Consider the following 12,323-nt stretch of genomic DNA (forward strand, 5'->3'; position numbering starts at 1 on the left):
GAAAAACCACCCCCAAAACCTCAAAACCTACTCTTGAGGAATATACACAATCAAAACAAGTTGGAGCATTTGGGTAAAATAATTTAGTCTGGAGATACATTTCAATTTGTCTTTATAGCACATGTGAATTTTGGATTACTGAAATAATGTGGAAGATAGATGTTAGTCACAATATTGGTTCAAAGCCAATGAAAACTGAACACCTCTCCTCCTGCCAAGACGAAAATAAGTAAGGAAATCACTCAGGCCTGTCATATAATTTAAATGATCAACATAAAAACGTTAACACTCACATTTACAAGTTAAAAAATAGCCAACATTTCTAGATTTAAGGTGACTATAGAAACCTGTTTCAAGTTGTTGAATGGTCTCTGCAAAATCGGGTTTGACTTCTGCTTCAGTGTCATTTTATCCTAAGCATCCTTATCTGAGTCTGTTTTCCCACTAACTAGCCTTGAGCACTCTCAAGGTTTTTGATGCTTGGGAAAGACTCTGTACACAGCACTCCTTTCTTCCATGCTGGTCTTGCCTATGGCTCTAAAGAATTAGACTGGCAACACCTCTTGCAGAAGGAACTTTTGGTTAACTCATTCCAAGTCATACAACAGTTTTTCCATCCGTTACCTGAAACATCTCCATTTCACAGACACTGTGAAACTCAAAAGCACAATAACACCAACAGCTAACAGCTTTACAAGTGAACTCCTGCAAGGCAGGTGGTGCCCAGACCATTCAGTGGAACATCACTTAGAAAATATTCTTCATTGTTTCTCAGACAGTTTTGTGATTTTATATGTAACATGTATAAACACACACAGTACAGTAAGATACAACTTTTTCCTGTATTAGACAAAATATATTTTGGGTTGCAAATTCTGAGAAATTATACCAGTGTTCCATTCATATTTCAATAAATATTGAAGTATTTTTTTCCAAGGGGAATGGTATCCATAGAAAGAGAGGTATTGAGTACTTCAATGGCTGCCTAATATTCTCAGAATAAACAGCAAACCAAGGTAAAAATACTGCTTCAAATCAGCCTGAAAGGGATCTAAATTCAGATTTCACAGGTACCACTTGAGTAACCTAATTATGGTCATATAAAGGAGGGAATAGGAAAATACAATCTCCATGTGATAATCTACACCTATTTTGTCTTGAATTAGCTCTTACTTCCAAGTATTTTGTTTAAAAAATGAAACTATAGACATAAAATATAATGCAACCAGTTTAATTCAGGCATAATGCAAATTTTTTTCTGGTAGAGCCTAGAAATATTGTACTGATCAAAATAATGTTGCATGGCCACAAAATTGAAGAGGTGACAAAAAGAAAAAGAGAAAAAATACCTGAAAAATACTCGTCCTTGTCACAACTGAGCCATTTAGTGGAAATTTTCTAAATTATTCAGTCCAAGACAGGTACCAGAAATGGAAAATTTCAACATAAAGAGTTAACAGTTCAAAAAAATGTTGAGCACTTTGGGACTAATGTAATTTGGTTAAAAGCTGCATGCACCTTTAGCTAAAGACCATGGTACTAGCTCCACCTTAAAGGATTTATTTATGCATGCAATAAAACCAGGAAAGGATGGAGAGACAAAACCTTTATTTGTTAATGAAGTTAGCAATATTAAATTCTTCAAAATGGAACATATTCATGAACATAAAACAGTAACTTGATGTACTGGCTTGGATGAAACTATTGCACAAAATAAAATCTACTGCTCTCAATACTTAACACAAAATAATTTTGGAAAACGGTAGAAGCCACTAAAACCCTTGGCTTAGCAATGAATCTGTACAAATATTTAGAGATGTAAAGCAGGCAACACAACAAATCTACTGGTAAGGGGTCACACAGAACTTTATTGCCCTGTAGGAAAGTAAAGAATTTTAGGAATCTTTATAATCCTGTTGGGCCTGTAAAAACAGAAACAAAGAGAGGTCAAAGGATCTCAATGGATGGCTAGGTTGCAAAGCATGTGCATAGTGAAATACTTTAATTTCAGAAATTACTTTGGACAACAGGTAGTATCAAGACCACTGAAGTGTATTGATTTCAGTAGGAGTATTTGAAATCATTATAAATGATAAATTTTATTAATAACAGTATTATATAAATACTATTTCAGAATACAGGACATCACAATGCACATGCACGCCAGCCATCAACACAATCCAAGTATTAAACTTCCAAAACTCAGGCCTTAGAACAAGGTCAATAGCTTTCTTGACTATTTTTCTAATCAGAGTCCAAAGCATGCAATTTCAAGAAAGCAAGTCCAAATGTCTGAAGTATAAATATTTACATTTTGAAACTATTCATCAGAGGAAAGAAGCTGAGCAACCCCTAGTGGTAGCAGAAAAATACCTTCTGGAAAAAATTCAAAATTTTTTGCAGGTATTTTCAAAAATACATTAATTTGTAAACACAAATTCCTATATTATATGCACTGTCCAAAGTTGATGATAACATTTACAAAAAACTAAAAGTAAAAATTTATGCATGACTCATAGCCGTTTTCCCCTAGAATTCAATTAGGAAGTGATAATTCTGTTTGATAAAACACTCCAATATAGAAGTCTTAAAATATATTTAGAATAATATTTTTATATATTTTTCTCAAAGAGAATGTGTTTTGTTTTCTAATTCTAAGATGTTCTAATGCAGCTACTGCCAAATTCAGCATCATCATTTAGGGAGGGACTTGCAAACTCTCTACAAGTGAAATGCAAATGTGATATTATTAAAAAAAAAGCTAATATTTTTTGGATTTTTTAAAAGAGGTTATCTAGAATTCAGTTTTATCAGCTCTCTATAGAAATTTATAGAAAATTGTCACTTTCTCTTCCTTCTTTTATGCTTAGAAATAAGAACACTGCCAGCAGAACTATACTTTCTCTCCATTCAACTTTTTTGAACCTCACTCCAGTTGAGTGAGATTTTCTGTGTTAGCCATCAGCTGCTCAAGATTTTCAGGCATAATCATCAGAAAAAAGTAGATACAAAGGCAGAGAGGAATGCTCCTAGAAATATCAATATCAAACCATATCTGAAGTCTCTAAAGTCTTTCACTAGTTATCCATACACTTGTATTAAAAGGGAAAGCCCTTGCTCTATGGCCCCCCATGATTCTATGCCTGCAGCCATGACCAAAATAGAGGGACGGGCTTCATGGAGTCCAGGTCATTTCAGATACCACGACTCTGGACACCAATAAGATATTCTAGAAATAAAAGAATGAGCCCCAAACAATGCCCTCTTTTTTCCAGAAAATGTAATGTTGAAGACAGTATTTCCAAAATCAAAGACAACACTGAGTCATAAAATCACACTTAAAGATGCACAACTAAAAATCACCTCAGAGCTCAGTTCTTGATTTTCACTGTTTCTAAGGTGAGTTTTAAAACTTATTTTCAATCTAAAAATTAGTTTAGGCAGAAAAAGCTCATTATTGGAACACCTGCAGCTATTCCAAGGATGATAAAAACGGATCTCAAGAGTCTTGAAGTCAATCTCTAACATATCATCACACCAACATTTCACATGCCATCATAATACTGCTATAGCATTTTGTGCCGTCACAATCAGCACAGCAGAAACTTGGGTGTTCACTGAAAATCATCAATTTAAGTTTAGAAACTTAAATCACAAGATCACAAGACTCCTGTCATCAACTAATGGCTACCAATGTCAGATACAAGAAGTCTGATATACAAATCTGACATTAACAGGAAAAAAGGACAACATAACAGGTATCTTGGATGAATTTGTGAAAACATTCTTATAAGTATTTTTAAAGATCTCTGACTTCTTACTGGAAAATATGTATAATTTTACTAAAAATAATCTATTGATAAGGCACAGTAATGTCTCCCCTCCCGTACTGTCTAATTGATAAAGACAGCTGAACAGAACTTTAATTTTTTTTCACATTTAAGAGACTTTGTGTCACACTTAAAATCATCTTGCAATGAATCATATGAAAATGAAAATATCATACCTCCAAGTTATTGAGATGCTGTTTTTCAAGGAGCTGCTGCATTTCTTTCAGATTTTTCTGGAAGAGAAGTTGGCGACTGTCCGTGTCTGTTCTACTGCTCTCCTGTATTATTTCATCACAGCCAAACATTGCTGAATTCCGCTTCTGGCAGAAAGAATCACTTTTACATGCACGACGTGATGAGCATGACGTGTCATCTGTGGTTCTTGATATAAACAAGCAAATTATTACTCTGTCTTATTTCTATTCATCAACTGTACATTTTTAAATATGTTTCTTACCAAAAGTATAGAACTTTAATAAGGGATAAAGAGCCCAACAAATGCTGTTAGTACTATTTGAATGTGTCCAACACTTTCCATTTTAGAACTTCTCACTTGTTTATTTATAAATAGAATGTTCTGATTGGGTTGTTGGGTGACTGCTCCAAGATACATTAATATGGAAAATATCAGCCAACACTTTGGTAATTTATAGAAACGGAACATGGAGGGGTTTTTTTAACAAAAGAAAAAAATCCAAACAAACAGGAAAATGGGCTTTATTTTTCCATAAAGTTGGCTTATGCAGAGTATAATTATATTGATGCTGGAAGGTATTCCCTTACTTCAAAGAGCAAGAAGGCTTTCCAGTATCCAGAGAACCCAAATCTACCAATGATGTGTAATGTCAGTATTTGTGGTCTATTAAAGAATCAGTATTTGCTGCCTGACAAAAAAAATCTTTAGAGTAGCTAGTGTAGTTGGGCCCTCTGACCAGCTCTTAGTTGAAAAGATATGTTTTACATATGTACAGAAATTCAATAACCTCTTTCCTTCATTTCTATCTATTTCTTCAGCTTAAGGCTTTTCTTCTGAGCCTTCTCTTCCTGCACCTAAAATTGTCCCTTTTCTTTTTACTGGATCTGTTTCAAGTGGGTAAATAATCTAATAAGACCTTTTTTTTTGTATTTATTACACTTATAATTTTAGGGCAATGGAAAATGGAAACTTTCAAACCCTTAAGATTATTGTTATTTTCCAGGAGATTTTATACAAGACTACAAAAAACATTGGCTCAATTGCAGTGACCTAAGGAGAGCATAAAATGGAATTTATTATTTCTGAGGAGATGGCTGACAGCAAAAAGGGAGAACAAATTCACATATTTTTTTACTGAACTTAGAAAACTATGTGCTGGTTTTTTTTGAATGGTAGATATTCTCCCTATCCCAAATCTTTTTTTGTTATTGTGGACCATACTGACTGACACCTGGCCCCCAAAAATGGATGGTTGGTTTTTTGGACACACAAAACTTTCTTTATATTTATTTGAGTGCTTAGACCATTAAAATTGATAAAAATTTCTACATGCTTGGACCATTTATATTTACAAAAGTTTCAACATTCCAACTTTTCTACAGACCATTTTTGATATGTCATATTAAAGTTTATATCCCAAGACTAAACTTCATCAAACATAGCAATTTTAAACACCAATAGGGAAATATATTCTATAAAAAGAGCAGCATGCCATTTACACACCTAATGTACAAATATCCCTGTGCCTGTTGGCTAATGAGTTCTCCAAAACCTTTGCTTTAGCTTTCAATAACTAAACCCTACTAGAAGCAAAATGGCTCTACTGCAGCATGGAATACACTTATTAGGTGTTTCAGGACTTTTGCTTTCTCCAAGAGGAGTTAATATGTCTCCATTGTTTAATTTATTTTTTTACACCTTTTAAACGACAGACATTATGAATCCTAGAATCTTGTAAAATTCAGATATTCACTTGGGTCTGAAGCTATCTTTATCTTGCATACTTAATACAGTATTCATTTCTTCCTTTAAGAGGGAACTGTCAATTAATTATAGGCATTATCTTTCTGAGGAAGGGTAAATTCTAAAGATGACACAAGACTTTTGGCTTCAGCATTTATAAAATTGTAAGAAGCAACAGAAATACAGAAAGGTATCTACTATTTCATATGAGTTAGTTATTACCTGTCCCAAAATTTCCAATTAAAGGGATTATAAGAAATGTTTAAAGCTTTACAGCTCAGAACTGGTGACTTTTTAAGAACCTTCTCAAAATACTCTTCTGTTTTGTCTGTACTAGCTGTCTTGCAACCTTCCAACGGGTCATAGTGGACTCAACTTTTCAGATGCTGGGGTAACTTATTTTCCTTTTTTTTTCCTTGAGAAATTTCTAATTTCAAACTTACAGAGATATAATTAACCTCAAGATTCTTAGCTTTCTCTCAAATTGGTTACTAGGGGAAAACAAATTGTAAAAGATTATGAACATATAAATATAATTTTCTTAGGAAAATAAGTTAAGAAAATGAAAGCCAGAAAAAGAACACACGATCATTATTAAAGGATAGTGAGTTTTTTACATTATACAAATAAAAATAGAGTGAAAGTGCTCTAAGAAATGGTAAGTGGTTTGTGCAATGTGTTGCACAAGAAGCAGCTTGAAAAAAGTTGAAAAATAAGGAAAGTAATGATTAAGGCAGTGAGATGCTGTACTTAATCAAGCTTATGAGTGAAATGAGACAAATGATCAGAAAATCTGAGATAGGGTTCAAAAACAGCTATGTTTTTTGCCATAAATGAAACTTAGATTTAACAGGTAGATTCCTTGTTTGTTGCTATGGTTTTATTGCTGCAATCTTCCTATGAATGTTGACTAGAAAATAGCATGAGCGTTAAGCTCTATGAGTTATAAAATATTTTCTCCACTGACCAGTTTATCATCTGAAAATGTGTTAATCAGAGCAGAGATACATAAACTAGTTGAGTATCAATGTCAGACTGAAGAACACACTGAAAGCCAAAAGTAGGGAGACCCCTTTCAGGCAGAATTTATCTCTGTTCTGAAAATCTGCACAATTTATATCATGCAGAAAATGACTGAAATGCAGAAAGGAATAACAAAAGAAGCAACAACAAAAATAGCCCCCTGATCTGAAATGTTAAAGAAATGAGAGGTTAGGAAAGAGATAATCAGGAACTAGTAGGAAATACAGCAGATAAAGTATATATGAAGGAATATTCTGTTATAAGTCAAGGTATCTCAGAAACAGTGCTTGGGTAGAATGAAAAGTATGCAAATAAAATTTTATGTGATATAAAATGAAATTTCAGGTCAAATTGTTACCAGGACACTCTTGATTCACATAGAGAATGAGCAATATAAAGGAATGATAGCTGGAAAGAAGATCCTTGGGTGAACATATAAACTAGTATATCCTTGAATGTCAAAAGGAGAAAAATCTGAATAAAAAATCACCTAGACAGAATAATTCTGAGAACAGCAAATGGTTTGATAACCATGGCAATCTGAGTTGGACTATAACTGATTGGAGATTGGGTTAGTCTTGACTGTTCCCAGAATTTGACCGAGGGGAAAAGGTTTGTGTCATGTCCTCTGCTGTCTTACCAACTGGAAACAAACAACTCTACGAAATTGTACAATATTTCATTGGATAAGTTCACAGAAATGATCTCTTTGCCACAAGAGAAATGCCCTACAATTTCTTAAAGGTAGTTGTCTGCTGTTTATTGAATACAGTAAGAAATTTACTTCCTTTGATCATCAGAATGAACAGGAGTGCTTACCTGAGGTTGAGTTTGTTTATGTTTTGCAAGCACAGTCCTGGGGTTAAAACTGATCCTTTAATTTGTTCAAGAGCTTCTTCTAACTGAAAAGCTGCTTTTGTCTGGACTGGAGGGATCAGAGCTAAAAACATACAATGGGGAAAGAGTTTTTTAAAATTGGAATATTTTACCATAAATGGTTTGGTTAAGTTGCTGAAGTTTGGAAGCCTAAATCCAGACAGTTACAATAAACACAGTAGTTTAGCATTATTAGATATGCAAGAGCACTTTGAGTTCCTCTGAAACAAAATCCCAGTCTATTTAAGTGTTTACAGTCACACATGTATTCAACAGTTTTGCTATTTGCTTTTAAACTGCACCATTGAAAAAATACAAGGTTAAAAAAATCTAACTTTGTTTTTACATCATGATTATTCCACTCATGCACTAAGCCAAAGTTATGGCTTGCAGATATTTTACAGAGGCCAAATTGTAACTTAATAATTGAACCAGTGGGGAAAGAAAAAGTCCAGACAGGCACAATGTGTTGCCACTTTCAAGTGAGTAGAAGTAGGATAGAGAGTAGCCGAGGCAGAATTTCTATAAAGGAAAACCAAGAGAAAAAACTGTTATTCCTTCTATTGCTACACAGTCTGGGCTGTCAGTAGAGCTATGAAGAAGCCTTAAACCAGCACTGCTCTATTTTGTTATTTTAATCTGACATTTGATCTTGAAGTCAGAGACATTACCTCACAGCTGGCACAACTGCAGTTGGGAGAGTAAATCTGTTAAAGAATACCTAAGTAATAGACCATATCTTAAGCATTTGAACACTGGAAAGTTGACGGGAAATCAGACTTGGCCAATGCTGCTAAAAACTCCTGCCAATCTGCGCTGATTCCAAGAAAGCAGGAACCAAGCTGAAGTGATCGTTGCTTCACAGCAAGAGAACGGCTTAGAAAGTGGACTAATTCAGGAAAAAAAAAGTTATGTATACCATATTTATATATACTGGGACTGCATTTACTCAATGAAAAATAAAATGCACATTTTGGAATATTTTATATCCAAAGGTTCAAAGACGGGATCATTACACTATCCTAGTAACTGGCTTTGTAACATCTCTCACCCTGCTGTGGAAGCACAGTACTGCAACCAATAAGCACACTGCAGCCAAAAAAGGGGGGAAAACCCAGGAAGCCACAATACCTCAAGGAGGTCATGTACTTACTGTGACTGGAATAAAGTGAAATATCTCAAAACAGAGTTTTTAGAAAACAAAAAATCTGGTTTTATTTCCCCTACCCAACTGTCTTATCTATCAGATCTGAGCTTCTTGTTAGTTGTTTGGCTTTTGTGAATTCAATTACTTTGAGTGAAGTTAATTTTTCTGTTTACTAACAGAAAAGACTAATGGCCTCCAGAGGTCCCTTCCAACCTTAACTAGTCACTGATTCTGTGAATATAAAAACACTTGTATTGTGAATAACAGTTAATTGACAAACCTCTTTGTTTCTGCTGAGAAAAGGACTGATGAGCATGTTGGAACTTAGCAGTTGCCTCCTGAAATTTAATTTTCCTCTGCTGCAGAACTTGTTCTCTATATCTTTGTTCTTTTGCTTCTTCTTCCTTCTGTCTTTTTTCAAAGGATCTGTATATAAGAAGCAAAAGTAGATAATTCCTGTGTTTATGAATTACATTTACTGAAATACTAGTAACTTACTTGCTTACCAACTTGCCATTTTAGTACAAAAGCAAATTGTTTGTTCATAAATTAAATGCTATTAACTTCAGCACAGCTGGATTTTTAGAGCTTGTTGGAAGGTAAACAGGACAGTGGGTGATGAAGAGTCATAAAATATTTCAATTTCTTAGCCTCAACCAGGGATTTTTTATATGGGAATTAACACACAGACTTGACCAGTTCTTGTCACCAATGTGACTTTTACAAGCCTTTACAGTACCACATAAGTGTACCATAGTGAGCAGATCAGTAGAAAGGTTAACTGCAAATGCTCTGTGTGTGCTTTTCATAAGCTGTTGGGGAAGTAAAAACAGTTAAAAGTTGTTATTTTGAAATAACACAAAGGAACTACCGCTTTTATTGATAAATATACAAGAGTAAGTATCAAGTTGTGATTGTTAAGAAGCTTCCGGAAAGACAATCAGTTTAGCAGCACAAAACGGTATAAAACAGTAACACAAAACTATACTTGACAGAATCTGTTATTATTAAAAATAAATTAAATGGCTCCTCTCACTGGTTGGAAAGCAAAGCAGACTCTAGTCAAAAATAACCATCATCACAAAAGTTTCCTTCAGTAGGCATGAGCTTCATGAAGCTATGTAGAATCTTTTCTCCTGCTGACAGAATCATCAACTTTTACTGACAAATTAGCTCCCTGAGTGAAATATACCCAGAATATTTATTGGCACAGTGTCTATGCAGGCAAGTCATATTTAATGGTTTTAAACTAAAAGAGGGTAGATTCAGACTAGATATAAGGAAGAAATTTTTTTACAGTGAGGGTGGTGAAACACTGGAGCAGGTAACCCAGAGAGGTTGTAGATGTCCCATCCCTGGAAACATTCTATTCTAAAAGCAGTAATACTGTAAAAGTAATGGTCTTCACGTGAAACTTCCAAAACCTGCCATGCAAAGATCACTACAGCTGGGAGCTTCCCATCTGTGTATTAGAAATGTGATTTAACAGGTCACTAATACACTAAGTAGGGTCCCCTTCTAGCCAGCATTAGTGCAAAGTTTAGCCAAGTTCTTTGTTTCCCTCATCACAATAAGATACCTTCCCATAACTCTAATCACTAGCAGTCGCTTCATAGTTCTTCTTGCTTAATGAAGCAATGCTGCTACTTCACAGAGCTCCTCCTTAACTCAAGCTATTTTAATTATTATTCCCTTTGCTTTTCAGGGAAAAAGTTCAAACTGAAATAATTAACTTGACCCTCTCTAGTATCCCTTCAATGTGATGACTTATCTCCTGTGAAAACAAACACAAAAATGATTTGAAATAGGTACTTTTTATTTTAGAAAGCTTAAAGGCTGTAATTGCACAATAGTAAAAAAATAGAAAAACTGCCAACTAATTCCCAAGTACACACTTATACAGGAATATTCACTTTAATCCACTTGGAAGCCAAAGCATAGCAGAGAGAGAGAGAGAAAGAACTTTTACTATTTTGAAAACTCATATATACATAGCTGTCAAAAAATGTTAGAATGAAAAAGTAGAACTAAAGTTCATTGTCCACTTTCAGTATTCCTGAATTTCACTCACCGTAAAATCCAATACAGAAATACGCAATTTTATCTTGACTAAATGAAATTCACAGGAGAGGAAACAGACTTGCTTATCCTCATAAGTACTTTAACCACATTCATCTTGAAGCCCTTTAATATCTCTAGAAGCTGATCAAGGCCTTTAGTTGAACTATAGTTGTTAAATTCAGACATGTGGCAAATTCTACAACTTAACACCTGGAGTAATTCCAGCGTATAACTCCAAAAAGGAGAAAAGTCAATTCTGTCAGAGTATTTTTTTTCAGATTATTTTGAATATGGCTTAGCTACACTCTTCCACATTCCTAATAATCAGTATTAAAAGTTGTTCCATATACATGGGAATGAGAAAGTCCAAATGCTGATGCAAGAGGTCTTTTTCAGCACAGCTCATCATGACCAATATTTAGTTTGGATTAAGACAAGAAGGAGAAAAAAGGATCTTACTTCAATGTAAGAAATACATTAAAGTTATTCGGTGAAGCCTTATTAACTTCTTGACCTTGCAGAATGTATATTGGAACACCTAGGTTCATTATGTAAAATAAATAATTTTAAAAATGCACATTTCCCTCTTACAGAAAAATATTTAAAGCAAGTGTTTGTTCATGCACTCTCCTTAAGTCACCAGCTTAGGTTCATATCACAGATGTAACATTGGCAAAAGAGTATGGCTTTAAGATGGATAGCTAGCAGAAGAATTTCCTGACTGCTGTTTTTTTAACCCAATTTTTCTGTCTACTATAAACAACCCAGTAGTGCAGCAATTTTTGAAATGGCTGCCAAAATATTTATGGAGAATTTGGAATACAAAACTTCAAATACTTAGCTGTCTCACATATACAGACATTATGTGGAAGGCATTTTTATGTTGAAAACAGTATGACTAGATGGTAGAACAATTTCCTGGTTAATTTTGTTAAATTCTCTTCACAGTGAAGTGATAGATGCTACATTCCCAGGTGGACTAAATGCTTACTACTGCATTGGATGAAAATGATAATTAAAAAGGAATATATACAGTGTGTATGGAGTGCTATGAAATGAACATTTGGATACTGAGGTGATATTATTCTTCACTTGCTACATCATGTTGTAAACCAGTGCACAGTAATTTTAAAATTGAGATAGGGAAATATTTGTATGGTCAGTAACTACAGTAGGATTAAGGAAAGGCTAGAATGCAGTGTCCCACTCAAAATTCCCTTCATGGTCAAACAGGAAGCAATCTTATATCCTTAAAAAGATCTGTGGACATTGCCTAAAAATCAACTTTTTTATCTGACACTTCTCAAGAGCAGGAACAGATATTAAATCTATTCCTTAATCTTCTTTGATTATTGTATACTGAATACAAAAAGACAGCCTGAAATTGCTGCAAGAGCTTCAGAAGGACCAACCCCTAAAATACTGTATGGGCTCATAGAGGGCTGTC

The 12,323-nt window shown here is 34.3% G+C and overlaps 1 protein-coding gene across 1 annotated transcript in view; it reads right to left on the reverse strand.

The window, feature by feature from the left end:
- CEP126 (centrosomal protein 126) overlaps positions 1-12,323 on the reverse strand; it is a gene marked incomplete at both ends in the record, with an annotated part of 33,457 nt that overhangs the window by 15,523 nt on the left and 5,611 nt on the right. Inside the window, 3 exons of the mRNA XM_084226823.1 lie at positions 4,007-4,211; positions 7,612-7,732; positions 9,096-9,241. Of these exons, the coding sequence (XP_084082949.1) occupies positions 4,007-4,211; positions 7,612-7,732; positions 9,096-9,241 (472 nt within the window). The remainder of the gene's footprint in view (positions 1-4,006; positions 4,212-7,611; positions 7,733-9,095; positions 9,242-12,323) is intronic.

The sequence above is a fragment of the Fringilla coelebs genome (assembly GCF_963513975.1).
Source record: "Fringilla coelebs genome assembly, chromosome: 2".
NCBI classification, from domain to species: Eukaryota; Metazoa; Chordata; class Aves; order Passeriformes; family Fringillidae; genus Fringilla; species Fringilla coelebs.